The sequence below is a fragment of the Pseudonaja textilis genome, chromosome Z (assembly GCF_049901715.1).
Source record: "Pseudonaja textilis isolate UNSWEBS1 chromosome Z, rPseTex1.2, whole genome shotgun sequence".
NCBI classification, from domain to species: Eukaryota; Metazoa; Chordata; class Lepidosauria; order Squamata; family Elapidae; genus Pseudonaja; species Pseudonaja textilis.
Window position 1 is genome coordinate 113,267,505 of NC_142008.1, and position 16,030 is coordinate 113,283,534.

General features: G+C 41.4%; 1 protein-coding gene across 5 annotated transcripts in view; it reads right to left on the reverse strand.

Moving 5' to 3' along the window:
* Window positions 1–16,030, reverse strand: part of LOC113450843 (receptor-interacting serine/threonine-protein kinase 3) — a 41,957-nt gene that overhangs the window by 2,080 nt on the left and 23,847 nt on the right. For all 5 annotated transcript variants that reach the window (XM_087916272.1, XM_026722157.2, XM_087916271.1 and 2 more), the window contains 5 exons: window positions 13,669–13,751; window positions 9,581–9,755; window positions 6,253–6,332; window positions 2,447–2,519; window positions 1,609–1,688 (listed from right to left, as the gene is read on the reverse strand). In XM_087916272.1, coding sequence (XP_087772398.1) covers window positions 1,609–1,688; window positions 2,447–2,519; window positions 6,253–6,332; window positions 9,581–9,755; window positions 13,669–13,751 — 491 coding nt within the window. The remainder of the gene's footprint in view (window positions 1–1,608; window positions 1,689–2,446; window positions 2,520–6,252; window positions 6,333–9,580; window positions 9,756–13,668; window positions 13,752–16,030) is intronic.

Sequence of the window (16,030 nt, forward strand, 5' to 3'; positions counted from 1 at the left end):
AAATCTGGTTTGGAAACATATAATATGCATCATTTATAAACAAAAAACAACTGAATTTATGGGATCACTTGCTTACCACCCAATGCCATTTTATGCAACATACTCTCCCATCCATTCCCCAAAGGTACAGATGGCCCCCAAGTCTTTGGGTATTTTGAAACCTAGCCAAATCAAGATTGTTCTGATAGGTGTTTAGCCCTTTGGCTTGTTTAATTAAATAGCTGTCAGGCGCAAGCAGCCAGAACCACTCCATGAATGGCCCAAGTAGATTCTTTATTGCTGATCACCTATACTACAAGAATATCATTATTTCCCAATATTCCCTTGGGAAATTGCAGATATAGACCTAAGGGTTAGACCACAATGCTCCCCTACCCCAAAATCAACTCCAAGCTGGAATGTTTTTTTACTCACCCTAGAAGGCTCCCCCTCCTTCAGATGATTCCACCATAATAGCACATGAACTATTAGAGCTTCACTGATTTTTTTAAAAAATATGATTGGAGCACAATTTTCCCTACTTTTTTTTTCTCTAGTGCAATTTCTTTTTCTTTATTGCGTTATACTCTACCCAGAATCTGTTTGGATAGGAGCAAATAATGGATGGATGGATGGATGGATGGACAGATGACTGGATTATCTAATTTGCTAATAAAATAAATTGCAAATCACTAGGGATCTGGTTTAGAACTCTAAGGATTAAGAAATATTAAGGCCATAGATTCTTACTGGGCCCTCTTCCAGTAATTTATATGTCATTCCTTCTGGCAGCCTGAACTGTTTCTATGGCAGGTGGCCCTTATAAGAAATGTAAAGTGGTAAACTGATTTTTTTTTCTTTGCCTTCCCTGTTCACTTCTCCTTTGATGCAAAGGTGGGCTGCAACCAGTTTAACGACAGGTTCGCTGAAAATTTGAGCATGCACAGCTGTAAAAACAAGGGAATTTCCTATGCATGGCAGCCAGAATGAGTAGATCAGGCAAGGTACGGAAAGCAGCTGGGCTGAGAGGGTGAGGCGTTTGAGCAAAAAGGTAAATATATAGGACAGGATAGAGCCTGGGCCGGTGGGCTGGCCCAACCGGTGGTCGTAACTATGGTATGGGCGAGCTGGCCTGAACCAGGAGTAGCCCATGTCATGTGTAAACCAAAGAGCCAAGATTAACTTTAAAAAAAAATGAACTGCAAGTTTTGCGGGGAAATTCCTTTGGCTAAAGAATGAGGTAATTGTGCATGGCTGCATTTGTGTATATTTGTTTGTGAACCTTTGGGAGCCCAATTTGTTTGTGGACCTTTGGGAGCACAATTGGCTCAATGTTTCTGACTGGGCAAAGCTATAGACTGTTTTCCTTGATGAGGAAAAGTTCCACAAAGTCTCTGTTTGACCACTGTGGGAACGGGACACTGAGCTATGAAACTTAGATCCAACACAGCTCTTCCTAGAATATCACTGCCAATGTTCTATGCCCCTATTTTTGTAAGAAAAGGTTGGAGGAAATCAAATAATTACAACCCTAATGGAAATAAGCAAGAGAGATTCATAGAAGATCTCTTAAGGATGCTTCTCTCCATATTTTCCCAGTCTTGTTCCCAGTATTTCTCATTTACTTACCAGCGGATAATGATGGAATGCAGGATAATTTGGATATAATGGAGAAGTAAATGTATCTGAACGAGGCCGTTGCTTATTATCTGTTTGAAAAAGGGGGAGGGAAACATGACAGCAATGTTCCAATATTTGAGGACTGCCACAAAGGTGTCAACTTATTTTCCAAAGCACCAGAAAGCAAGACAAGAAGCAATAGATGGAAACTAATCAAGGAGTGAAGCAACCTAGAACTAAGGAGAAATTTCTCTAAGAAGAGAAAAGGGATTAATAGAAAGAATTGAGAAGTTCTCCCAAATCCTTTGAAGAAGTAAAATTTCTCACTCTTTTCCCAGAAATGTCAATTTCAACCTCCATAATCTTCCTCCCAGCCAGCACAGCCAGGAATACTACTGAAGTTCAAGGATCTAACTACTTTTGAAAATCTGCTCTACTTTATCCCACTTTTAATGTTCCACCTTCCCCTCATTTCCAACAAACTTTGATTCAGGAATGACGTAGCAAACTTCAATCCAAATGCATCAGGCCACAGTTACATTTAATTTCAGTAAAGATATTCTAGCAACTGCCATGACCATTAAAAACATCGTATCAGAGAACCAACCAAAGTGAAGATGCTACAATCCTTTGCTGATAGGAGATATGTTTGTATGGATATGCACCCACACCCACAAATGCATATGTGTCTTCCTGCCATGGAACAAGTTCTGTTATATAAAGAACTCCATAAGCAAGGCCAGGGGTAATAATAATTCCATGATGGTCTTGCTGTGCAGGAGTGGCACATCTGGTTTTCGTGAGCAAAGATGAGTAAATGTCCCCAAACAAGACAGGATAAAAATACCTCTGAGTGTGCTCCTTTGTGAAGTTTGGACTTCCGACACATAAGGATTTTCCTGCTCTGTCCTTTCAGCTTTCTTGAAAAACAAAGCATCAGGCTAATTAAAAGGTGGCATGTTCATTTGCCCCTGTCAGCCCCTAGAGAACACCTGTTCATATTTATGCTTCTTCCTTCAATGGAAGTGTCAGCCTCTGCTTCCTTCCCTGGTTTCTTAGCCAATGAGCATTGATCTTACAGGCACATTTTACCAAGAAGTCTGGTTGTGAGAGCTCTAGTCTTCAATAGTGTTCTCCAATCATACCCACCATCTTGGATTAGGTCAAATAAGCTTGACAGAGCCTAGGCATATGGGACAAGATTTGATGGTGATATACAGGTGAAACTCGAAAAATTAGAATAGTGTGCAAAAGTTCATTTATTTCAGTAATGCAACTTAAAAGGTGAAACTAATATATAAGATAGACTCATTACATGCAAAGCAAGATAGTTCAAGCCGTGATTTGTCATAAATGTGATGATTATGTCTTACAGCTCATGAAAACCCCAAATCCACAATCTCAGAAAATTAGAATATTACATGCAATCAATAAAACAAAAAATGTACATAGAACAATATCGGACCTCTGACAAGTATAAGCATGCATATGTACTCAGTACTTGGTTTGGGCCCCTTTTGTAGTAATTACTGACTCAATGTGGCGTGGCATGGAAGCTATCAGCCTGTGGCACTGATGAGGTGCTATGGAAGACCAGGATGCTTCAATAGCGGCCTTCAGCTCTTCTGCATTGTTCGGTCTCATGTCTCTCATCTTTCTCTTGGCAAAGCCCCATAGATTCTCTATGGGGTTCAGGTCAGGCGAGTTTGCTGGACAATCAAGCACAGTAATCCCGAGGTTTTGGTGCTTTTGCCAGTGTGCGCAGGTGATTTTGGCAGTGTGGGCAGGTGCCAAGTCCTGCTGGAAAATGAAGTCAGCATCCCCATAAAGCTCATCTGCAGAAGGAAGCATGAAGTGCTCCATGACTCCCCAAATCAACACAGACTGTGGAAACTTCACACTGGACTTCAAGCATCTTGCAGTGTGTGCCTCTCCATTCTTCCTCCATACTCTGGGTCTTGGTTTTCAAATGAGATGCAAAAGTTGCTCTCATCAGAAAAGAGGACTTTGGACCACTAAGCAACAGACCAGTTCTGTTTTTCTTTAGCCCAGGTAAGATGCTTCTGACGTTGTTTGTTTTTCAGGAGCAGCTTAACAAGAGGAATACGACATTTGAAGCCCATGTCCAGGATCTGTCTGTGTGTGGTGGCTCTTGATGCACTGACTCCAGCCTCAGTCCACTCCTTGCGAAAGTCCCAACACTTTTGAATGGCCTTTTCCTGACAATCCTCTCTAGGCTGCGGTCATCCCAGCTGCTTGTGCACCTTTTTCTTCCACACTTTTCCCTTCCACACAACTTTCTATTAATGTGCTTTGATACAGCACTTTGGGAACATCCAACTTCTTTTGTAATTACCTTTTGAGGCTTTCCCTCCTTATGGAGGGTGTCAATGATGGTTTTCTGCACAACTGTCAGGTCAGCAGTCTTTCCCATTATTGTGATTCCTACTGAACCTGACTGAGAGACCATTTAAAGGTTCAGGAACCCTTTGCAGGTGTTATGGCTTAATTAGCTGATTAGAGGGGGACACTTTGAGCCTAGAATATTGAACTTTTTCACAATATTTTAATTTTCTGATATTGTGGATTTGGGGTTTTCATGAGCTGTAAGCCATAATCATCTCAATTATGACACATCACGGCTTGAACTATCTTGCTTTGCATGTAATGCGTCTATCTCGTATACACTGCTCAAAAAAATAAAGGAACACTTAAACAACACAATGTAACTCCAAGTCAATCACACTTCTGTGAAATAAAACTGTCCACTTAGGTAGCAACACTGATTGACAATCAATTTCACATGCTGTTGTGCAAATGGAATAGACAAGAGGTAGAAAGCATAGGCAGTTAGCAAGACATCCCCAATAAAGGAGTGGTTCTGCAGGTGGTGACCACAGACCACTTCTCAGTTCCTATGCTTCTGTTTGATGGTTTGGTCACTTTTGAATGCTGGTGGTGCTTTCACTCTAGTGGTAGCATGAGACGGAGTCTACAACCCACACAAGTGGCTCAGGTAGTGCAGCTCATCCAGGATGGCACATCAATGCGAGCTATGGCAAGAAGGCTTTCTGTGTATGTCAGCGTAGTGTCCAGAGCATGGAGGTGCTACCAGGAGACAGGCCAGTACATCAGGAGATGTGGAGGAGGCCATAGGAGGGTAACAACCCAGCATCAGAACCGCTACCTCTGCCTTTGTGCAAGGAGGGACAGGAGGAGCACTGCCAGGGCCCTGCAAAATGACCTCCAGCGGGCCACAAATGTGCATGTGGCTGCTCAAATGGTCAGAAATAGACTCCATGAGGGTGGTATGAGGGCCCAATGTCCACAGGTGGGGGGTTATGCTTACAGCCCAACACCATGCAGGATGTTTGGCATTTGCCAGAGAACACCAAGATTGGCAAATTCGCCACTGGTGCCTTGTGCTCTTCACAGATGAAAGCAGATTCACACTGAGCACATGTGACAGACGTGACAGGATCTGGAGACACCATGGAGAATGTTCTGTTGCCTGTAACATCCTCCAGCATGACCAGTTTACCAGTAGCTCAGTAATGGTATGGGGTAGCATTTCTTTAGGGGGCTGCACAGCCATCCAGAGGTAGCCTGACTGCCATTAGGTACAGAGATGAGATCCTTAGACCCCTTGTGAGACCATATGCTGGTGCAGTTGGCCCTGGGTTCCTCCTACAGCAAGACAATGCTAGACCTCATGTGGCTGCAGTGTGTCAGCAGTTCCTGCAAGACGAAGGCATTGATGCTATGGACTGGCCCGCCTTTCCCCAGACCTGAATCCAATTGAGCATATCTGGGACATCATGTCTCGCTCCATCCACCAACGCCACATTGCACCACAAACTGTCCAGGAGTTGGGGGATACTTTAGTCCAGGTGTGGGAGGAGATTCCTCAGGAGACCATCCGCCACCTCATCAGGAGCATGCCCAGGCATTGTAGGGAGGTCATACAGGCACGTGAAGGCCACACACACTACTGAGCCTCATTTTGACTTACATCAAAGTTGGATCAGCCTGTAGTGTTTTTTTCCACTTTAATTTTGAGTGTAACTCCAAATCCAGACCTCCATGGGTTGCTAAATTTGATTTTCATTGATAATTTTTGTGTGATTTTGTTGTCAGCACATTCAACTGTGTAATGAACAAAGTATTTAATAAGAATATTTCATTCATCCAGATCTAGGATGTCTTATTTTTGGGTTCCCTTTTTTTTTTGAGCAGTGTATTAGGTTCACCTTTTAACTTGTATTACTGAAATAAATGAACTTTTGCACGATATTCTAATTTTTTGAGTTTCACCTGTATGATTGAACGACAGCATCCGCATATGTTAAATTTAAAGCCAGGCCCTCTTGGTAGTGATTCGTGAGACATTAGTCACTCATTAACAAGAGATTGGATAATCATTTGTCTGAAATGGTGTAGGGTTTCCTGCCTAAGCAGTGGGTTGGACTAGAAGACCTCCAAGGTCCCTTCCAAATCTGATATTCTATGTAATTGATGTAATTATTTTCCATACCAATTCTGATCAAGGGTTTCTTGCTAAGTTTGTCACTAACTAGAACTCTCTGTTTTTCCTATGAATGACTAACTCATTCTAACTGACACAAAAGAGTAAATTGATAATTATGTTCTTACATCCCTGTTACACATGCTTTTACTTCGGTGAAGGTTCCCAATAGATTTCTTTCTTAAAACAACTTCTGGTGGTACAGCTTCTGAAATGAGAAAAAAGCAATGATTATATACCCCACTTATCCTTTATTTGTTTCAGCCATGGTTTCTTGAATTAATCACAATGGTTGGCTCCATATAATACTTTAAGACAAAAATCATGGCTTACAAACCACAATAATTAAAGTCACACAATATGCTAATCTATAAAGTATAGCATTTGGCTTATCACAGTACACTTAACTATAGATTTTTTTTTTAATCATTGAGAAAAATCTACAGCTTGTTGGCACAAAGTCAATTTAAAAAATATCACGAAAAAGCTATAGCAATTATATGTGATTTATAAGTCATAATTGTAGAATTCACAAAACCTGAGTTGAATTAACATGATGGCTTAATTCACACATTTTCCTAAGCTAAACCAAAGGAAATTTGTTATGACTTTGGGTGATATATGAATCTGAGCCTACGAGAAGAACCTGGATATTTTGCAGGTTTAGTCAAATGATTTTTAGATATTCTTGATTCTGAAATATTAAAGATAAAATGTAACTGGCTTAGTAAAATTTATTCACATTCACTGGATCGTCTTTGTGGATTTATAGGTTGACAGTTTTCTGTTCAGTTTTTTTTTAATTTAAGAAGCAGTGTGCTTTGGTTTCCAGTGTTAATCATAATGACTGAATTCATTTGTCAAGATAAGCAAGAGTTACATATCTAAGACAAATGAAGGAAGCCCCATTCTGTTTTATAGGCTGCATGAATTTGCCCCATTGTATAAATAAGTTTGAAGAAATTACACCACTGAATTGAAACTGGGTCCTTCCAAATAGGATTTTCATTGAACAAATGCCCTTTGTTCTCCACAGAATTTTATTGTGGGGTCCAGACATTACTGCTTTCCATCCTTTTTGCATTAGTACTTCTTAGTTTTTTTTATTTACCGCAGAAAAATGGTAATAAAAAGAGGCACAGTCTGAAAAACCATTCCAGTTGATCTCTTGACATTAGCCTAAAGAGTTCTAGGCTTTCTTGATTTAGTCCAGGATTGAGGAACCATAGGCCTTTTATGACTTGTGGACTGCAACTCCCAGAATTCCTGAACCAGCCATGTCCTCAAATCATAAAGGAGCCATTGCAGAACGGAAGAAGCTTCTTAGAGAAGCTTAGAGAAGTGAAACAACTTCAAAAGTAAAAACAAGAAAGTCCAGTTGCCTCCTGAAAAAGCACTTTAAGGACAACCATGACCTGGATGACTGAGAATCTCTACAGACTATACAATCTCTACAACTATACAATTTGGATGAACACCCTTTGAATGGTGTGGGAATAGGAATGGATTTCCAAAGAAAAATTGCAGACTACAGGAACCAGGAGCATTACTCAGATAACCCTGAGGTCACAGATAAATCTTCAAGTGCTTCAACAACCCTTCAGAAGGATGCAGATTATCAGCTGTCTTCAAGGAATATAAATCCTTCCATTCCCCACTATCCTGTCAGAGCTGAAGAAGCTTCTTGGATGAGAAGCAAAATGTCTTCAAAAGAAAAAACAAAAAAAGTCCAGTTTCCTCCTAAAAGAACACCTTTGGGACAACCATGATCTGGATGACTGAGAATCTCTACATAAAGGGACCATTATTCTCCACTTCTGATTTTAGCCCATCATGGCAAGTATTGCTGGTTTCAAAAACTGAAGGCAACAGACAAGCCAGGTAATCATGGCACCCACAAAAGTTTGCAAGAGCTCCAAGAAACAAATGCTGATGGGCAGTCACAAACACACACACACACACACACACACACACACACACACACACACAATCAAATGGGGGCCTAGTCCATGGCAACCATATTAGACTACAAAAATCTAAATGTCCACTAGATGGCAGCAAGGAGAATGAGAATCTCTAGCCATTTGCTGCTATCTAAAAGTTCTACTAATTTTTGCAGTCTAAATCTGCTTTACTAATAGGGAAACTGAGTGACAGCTAGGTGACTGGATACTATTATGATGACATAAGTAGTTGCTTACAGAACCTCAATTAGTTACCGGCAGACTGTTCTGGCAACAAGATGTCTATTGAACTACAAGAGTCGGCATTAACTGAGCAATCACTATCATTAATTAACATTCAGATGTGAAATGAAGAGGTCATTTGGACAAAATGGTTGGAAACATTGAGCAGAGGGGATCTTTCGGGAAACATCTTCCCCTTGTCCAATTAAATATTAATTAGAATGCATGCTTGGATTCCAGATCAGTCTTCCATAATTGGAGCTTTTCACTTCTGTTGGACATCACTTCTCGTCATTCCAATTTAGGAAAGCCTGTTAATAATTTAAATTCAAAAGTTTGGAAGGGCAACTGTTTATAGGAAAGCTGATGTGGAAATTTCTGAGTGTGGCTTATAGCCAAGTTGGATCTTTGGGGGGATACAAAAAACATTAGCCTATAGGAACTGCAAAGTATGGGGTGGGGGATTAATGGTGTATTGATGTCTTCAGAGTTCAAACCAAAAGTATTGGTCTAATTTAGCGTATTTGCAGAAACGATTTGGGGTAAAACCCATGATTTGGAGGTCAAATGTTGGCCATGCAATTTTGGTTTGGGGGAGAAAGAAGCTACAAAACTTGGAATAACCTGTGCAGTAGATTGCTAAATCTTGGTCTAGCTAGTAAAACAGGAAGAGGTGGGCCAAAAACAGAAGGAAAACAAAGAGGAGATGTTCTTAAGAGCCCTGGTAGTACAGTGGTTAAAGTGCAGTATTGTAGGCAAACTCTGCCCATAGTCTGGAATTTGACCCCAATGGGGTTGACTTAACTTTTCATACATCTGAGATTGGAAAACTGAGGACCCAGATTATTGGGGACAAGATGTAAATAATGCTTTGATACTGTAAACTGCCCAGAGAGTTTTCTGTAAGTGCTATGAGGCATAGTGGCTAGAATGCAGTATAGCAGGCTAACTCTGCTGACTGTCAGCAGTTCGATCTTTACCAGCTCAAGGTTGACTCAAGCTTCCATCCTTCCAAGGTTGATCAAATGAGGACCCAGATGATTGAGAGCGATATGCTGACTCTGTAAACTTCTTAAAAAGTGCTCTGAAGCATTATAAAGTGGTATATAAGTCTAAGTGCTATTGCTAAATGCTAAGCACTTAATTTTGATCACTCACACAAATAATTTTTTTTAAAGGCTTTTCAGTTTTCAGATCAATTGCCAGTTAATTAACTCCAGAAAAGCAGAAAAAGTTGCATGATCCACCACCCCTTTCACATTGTACTTGCCGTTTTGCACAGATGACGTTTCTTCTAGTTGAATGGTTTTTAAATGTTCTTCCAAGCCATAGGTAGGAGTGAATGCTCGGTAGCCCTCAGATGTCGCGGGGGCAAGACTGGGTCCCTTGGAACTCAGATGGGGAGGGACCTTGGCTTCTGTTCTAAAAGAACTATTTTTCTGCATCTTTTGGAAGTGATAAGAAAACAAATTGGCAAGGCGGGAAGAAGAGATCACCCAGCTAAAGCGATACTGAATGGAGGAAGGAGTTAAAATCCCTCCAGATTAGGTCCCAAAGGTCCTTTTCTAAACGGCAACCAGCCTTCCTTGGAAGCACAGTTGCCTTTTTGGGAAGAAAAAAACCTTTGGAACAACCATGAGCTGACTAATTGAGTATCTCCGTAGAGCTCGAGATTACAGTGATCTAGAAGTGAGTAAACTAATCTATTAGCTTGCATTTCCCCTCTCTACCAGTATTCATTTCATTTAAGAAAAGAGAATGTTTAAAAAGAGTCAGCCATTTACCTGAAATTGTCGTGGACAGATGGGGTTAAGGGTAGAGGTGGTATTCAGCAGGCTCTGACCAGTTCTGGAGAACCAGTAGCGGAAATTTTGAATAATTTGGAGAACCAGCAAATACCACCTCTGACTGGCCCCACCTCCTGCCTCCCGAGTCCCAGCTGATCGGCTGGGTCTTCCTCTGTTGCCCTGCACAGGAGAATGGAGCTAGAAAGCAGGTTAGTGGAGTGAGGAGGTAATGGGGATTTTACAGTATCCTTCCCCTGCCATGCCCACAAAGCCATGTCCACCAAGCCACACCCATAGAACCGGTAGTAAACAATTTTGAATCCCACCACTGGGTAAGTGGTACACCTGCCTTTTGCTATATAATAGGCTGTCTGTCTCCTCATCTTCTCACACTTCTTTTGTTGCCCAGAAAGATCCCAAGGAATTCTGGGCAACTATATTTGGGTGTTTTTAATACTGGGAGGTGAACAGTTAATGAGACTTTCAGAAAGGTGGAAAGAGGTGGCTTAAGCAACAGAAACCACAGGTTTCAATGTTGACTCAGCCTTCCAACCTTCCAAGGTTGGTAAAATGAGGACCCAGATTGTTGGATGCAATAGGTTGACACTGTAGTGGTCTACAGTGGGGGCTTAGAGAGGGGCTATAAAGCAGAATGAAGCAGTGTATAAGTCTACTTGCTATTGCTATTTAGAGGTACTCCTCGACATACAGCCACAAATTGGGCCCACAATTTATGTTGCTAAGTGAGAAATTTATTCAGCGAGTTTTGCCTCATTTCTCAACTTTTCTTGCCATATTTCTTAAGCGAGTCACTGCAGTTATTCAATGAGTAACACGGATGTTCAGGGAAACTGGCTTCCCCATTGATTTTGCTTGTCAGAAGGTCGCAAAAGGGGGATTGCATGACTCCCAGGACACTGCAACCATCATAAATGTGAGTCAGTTGCCAAGCATCCAAATGTAGATCACATGACCATAGGGATGTTGCAAGAGACATAAGTGTGAAAAATGGCCATAAGTCACTTTTTTCAATGCTGTTGTAACTTTGAATGGTCACTTAGTGAACTGTTGTAACTTGAGGACTATCTATATTTATTTGCTTTCTGTCTCTGTCTGTCTATCTGCTTCCCCCCTCTCCCTCCCCCCATCTCTCTCTCTCTCTTTCTTTCTCTCTCTTTAAGACTCTGGATGGCTTCAAAATAACAAACCAAAAATAAAAGCAACAAAAAAGTAGAATAGAACAATTTTTAAAAAGAAGAAAAAGCAACATAAGCATTTTTTTTAAAAAAAAACATAAAATACATAAAGCTTGCAAGCCCTTAATCCCACTCATTGAATCGATTACTTCAGCTTCTGCACTGTTCTATCACACTCCCGTTGGTAAAACCAGGTCTTCAGGGTCTTGTAAAAACTATCACATAAATTGTAAAACACTCCCAAGAGAAATGTCAAAGCAAACCTTGATCGGCCTGAGAATAACAAAGGAAAATGAGGAGGTGAAAGCGGGGCTGCAGGGGGGGGAAATTGGAGACACATGAACAAGGAGATCCCCTTTCCTCTGAAATCCAGTGCATGGATTTTAGAGGCCAGAATTGCCAATGGATTGTAAAGAGTTTAAGAAATGAATAGGGAAGCATTTCAATCAATCAGAGTAGAGCTGGAAGACCTTGAAAATCTTCAAGATTAACCCTCTGCTCAAGCAGGGGACCCTATATCAATTGAGACAAGTGGCTTTCCGGTCTCTTCTTAAAAACTACTACTGATGAAGTTCCTACAGCTTCTGGAGGCAAGCTGTTCCATTGGTTAATTGTCCTCATTGCTCAGTGGCCAAGACGTTAAGTTTGTCGATCAGAAAGGTTGGCAGTTTGGCAGTTTGAATCCCTAGTGCCACGTAACAGAATGAGCTCCCATTACTTGTCCCAGCTTCTGCCAACCTAGCAGTTTGAAAGCATGTAAAAATGCAAGTAGAAAAACAGGGACCCCTTTGGTGGGAAGGTAACAGCGTCCTGTGCGTCTTCAGCATTTATTCATGCCAGCCATATGACCACAGAGACGTCTTTGGACAGCCCTGGCTCTTCGGCTTTGTAATGGAGATGAGCACCACCCCCTAGAGCCAGAAATGACAAGCACGTATGTGCGAGGGGAACCTTTACCTTTACCTATATATTGGTAATTCATTTTAACAAGGTAAATTAAATGATATTTTTGCCACTGCCTATTTTGAATTCCTGAGGTTTTGGGGAGGGACTGTCTCCCAGTCCCTGTTGTACCACTCAAAACTCATCTGGAATCCATGCCTTTCCCCAAAAAAGAAGGGCATGGATTCCAGATAAATCTAACATTCTCACTGATCACCCCAAGTCAAGAAATTTTCACTCTAGAGTACAGGAAATCCTTGATTTATGATCACAATTTGGACCACAATTTTCATTACTAAGTAAAGAAGTGGTAAGTGAGATGAACGCAATTTTACAACGTGCAAATGACACCAGTTAACTAGTTGTTAAATGAATCTTGGTTCCTTCCCCCCTACCCCTTTTACTTTACTGGTCAGAAACCAGCTGGGAAAGTCACAAATAGTAATCACAGGTCCTTGGGACTCTGTAACCATTGTAAATGGTTTGCTGCAGGGGTCATAGTTGGAAGGACCTTTTGTAAGTCACTTTTTTCAGTACTGTTGTAAGTTTGAACAGTCACTAAAAACAATAGCACTTAGACTTATATTGCTTCACAGTGCTTTACAGTCCTGTTTAAGAGGTTTACAGAGTCAGTCTATAGCCCCCAACAATCTGGGTCCTAATTTGACCCACCTCGGAAGGATGAAAGGCTGAGTCAACCTTGAGCATCTGGCAGTCAGAAGAATTAGCCTGCAGCACTGCACTGTGCCACCACGGCTCAGAATGTTTTTTAGTCAAGGATTACCTATTCCTTATTTCACATGTTTAGTAAAAACAAGGGATATATATGTGGGGCTGTCTGATGGTAATTTAAATGTAGTCCTCAACTTAAAACAGTTCATTTAGTGACTGTTCAAAGTTACAACTGTATAAATGAAGAAAGTGACTTATGACCATTTTTCACACTTACCATTGCAGCATCCCTCTGGTCACATGATCTAAATTCAGATGCCTGGCAACTGACTCTCATTTATGTCACTTACAGTGTCCCTGGGGTCATGTGATCCTCTTTTGCCACCTTCTGACAAGCAAAGTCAGTGGGGAAGCCAGATTCACTTAATAAGCGTGTTACTAACTTAACAACTGCAGTGATTTGCTTAAGAACTGTAGCATGAAAGGTTGTAAAATGGAGCAAAACTCACTTGACCAATGTCTTATTTAGCGACAGAAATTTGGGGCTCTGTTGTGGTCGTACATCGAGGACTAGCTCTGTTTCGTTCATATGAGACAGAATTATTGCTTATGTAGCAAAATAACCATCCAGGAAATATGATGGCATAAAAAAAGAAAAGAAAAAATGATCATGTTTGCATGGAAATACTGCATGGCAAAACTGGAGCTTTGCTGCCCTCTGGGGGCTAAGCATAAGAATGCATTTTTAAGAATTTATTTACCAAAATGTCTTGGATTTCTCTGACAGCTGGCGTAATCTTCCACTTGTAACAGGAATACACGACTTCCATTTTTTCTCTGCAATCTGAGAAATGAGGGAAAAACAAGAATGAGTAAATGACTATGGGAAGCTGTGCCCCCGAAGAATTTAATGTTTTGGGGAATATTAAAAGAGGCAGAATATAATATTTCCCCAAAGGAGAAATGGATAAATGTGCTCTTAGAGGCAGCAAGCAACCCCGTTTCCTGCATAGTAAAACAGCTTCCAGCAGATGCCTGAAATCTTTAGAGATAGAGATTTTTGCGCCCATTAAGAAAGACTGGGTCAGCCTATTCACTGATAAAACACCTTCACTTCCAGGTGACGTGATTAAGGAGAGGACATGACCTTAAGCCCATTCATTGAGAAAAGTGGAAACAATACCAGTCCATTTAGAAAAGCAGGCTAGAGGCAACCGATAAGAGAATAACATCAATTACACATGCCTGACAGGCCTGGGACTAAGGAAGCTGATCATTAAGACCCATCATGTGCCTTTGCAAAACCAATCAAATGATAAAAGCCCACAAAGCAAACTTCAAAATTACAAAATACTGTAATCCAGGAGTGTCAAACACAAGGCCTGCGGGCCAGATCCAGCCTGCAATATTGTCAGATATGGCCTACGGGGCTGTCCTGGAAAATGTAAGGAGCTGGCTAATGTTGCCTTGGCCCAGTCTACCCAATATGAAGAAGAAACAGCGGGCCAGCATGGCTTCAGCCCAGTCTACCCAGTGTGAAGAGGAAATATGCCAGCAGTTTGGGGAATAGTGTCGAGCTGGCCATGCCCACCCAGTTGGCCACATCCACCCAGTCAGCCATGCCCACCCCGTCCCCCAAGGTCAATCACAGCTCTAATGTGGCCCTCAATGAAATTGAGTTTGACATCCCTGTTGTAAACTGTATAAAAATTCTTGCCCCTCATCAAGCTAATTTGTTAGCTGTCCCAGAACTTCATGTTGTGGTTCTGCTTCATCAATAAATGGATGCTCTTTCCAATCAGCCTCCATTTTATTTCTAGCACTTTTCTCCCAGCTTGGAACTGAACCAGATGGATTTTTCTTTCTACAGGACTGAGGGGGGCATTCATGCCTTTCTTCACCTCCTTCTAAACAGTGGAGATGATACTCATTTTAAAAAATTGCTTCAAAGAATAATACAGGCAGTCCTTGACTTCGTTTATTGACCGTTCAAAGTTACAGCAGCACTGAGAAAAGTGACTTATGACCATTTTTCACAATTGTGACCATTGCTGCATCCCCATAGTCACATGATCAAAAACAGACTCATATTAATGACGGCTGCAGTGTCCCAGGGTCATATTGTGACGTTCCGACAAGCAAAGTCAATGGGGAAGCCCGATTCACTTAGTAACCGGGTTACTAACTTAACAATTGCAATGATTCTTAACAATTGATTCTTAACTTGACAATGGTGGCGAGAAAGGTCATAAAATGGGGCAAAATTCATTTAACCACGGTCTTGTTTAGCAACAGAAATTTTGGGTTCAATTGTGGTCATAAATTGAGGACTATCTGATTTTTTTAAAAAGTAGAGAATTCCTGAAAACCTGGCACTCTGACGAATTGGCCATCAATGAATACATAGACATAAACCAAAGCTACATACTGTGCAAAAGAGACATCAACAAGACAAAAAGGGAACAAAAGGCAAAACATCTCTCTACCAGCAATCAACACCCAATGAGCATAGAGTAACACTAATATTAACAGCAGACCCACAATAAAGAATTAAACAATACCCCAATTTAGGAACTAGCAAACAAGCTAATCAATAGTTCAACCAAAGAATCTCCAAGACTACTCCTACCCAATATTACCAGGACAAGTCACTGTAATAAAAAAAGTGACAGCAAACCCCATTTTTTACTAGCACTGATAATGTTATCTAGTTTGGTAAAGAAATGTCTGCAATAAAACAACTAAATTCAGAGAGCATGAAGGACCCCTCATGGCATCAAATTACCAAGGATGAGAGGACAGTACAGTGTTTGGAGAAGGGCAACTACTGCACATATGCCCAGGGGGTGGGATTCAAATTTTGTAACAACCGGTTGTGTGAGCGTGGCTAGGTGGGCTTGGCCATGTGACTGGGTGGGTGTGGCTTCTTCTTTTTTGGCAGCACCCCCTTCCCCCATTTTTTGAGCCTTCTGGGCCTCAGGAAAACCTCATGGGGGCTGTTTTTTTGCTCCCAGAAGGCTTCCCTGGGGCTCAGGAAGGAAAGAAATGGAGCACAGGGGAGCACGCAGCACCCCCCTAAACTCTGTTTTGTGGCCTCCTGGGCCTCAGAGAAACCTCCTAGGG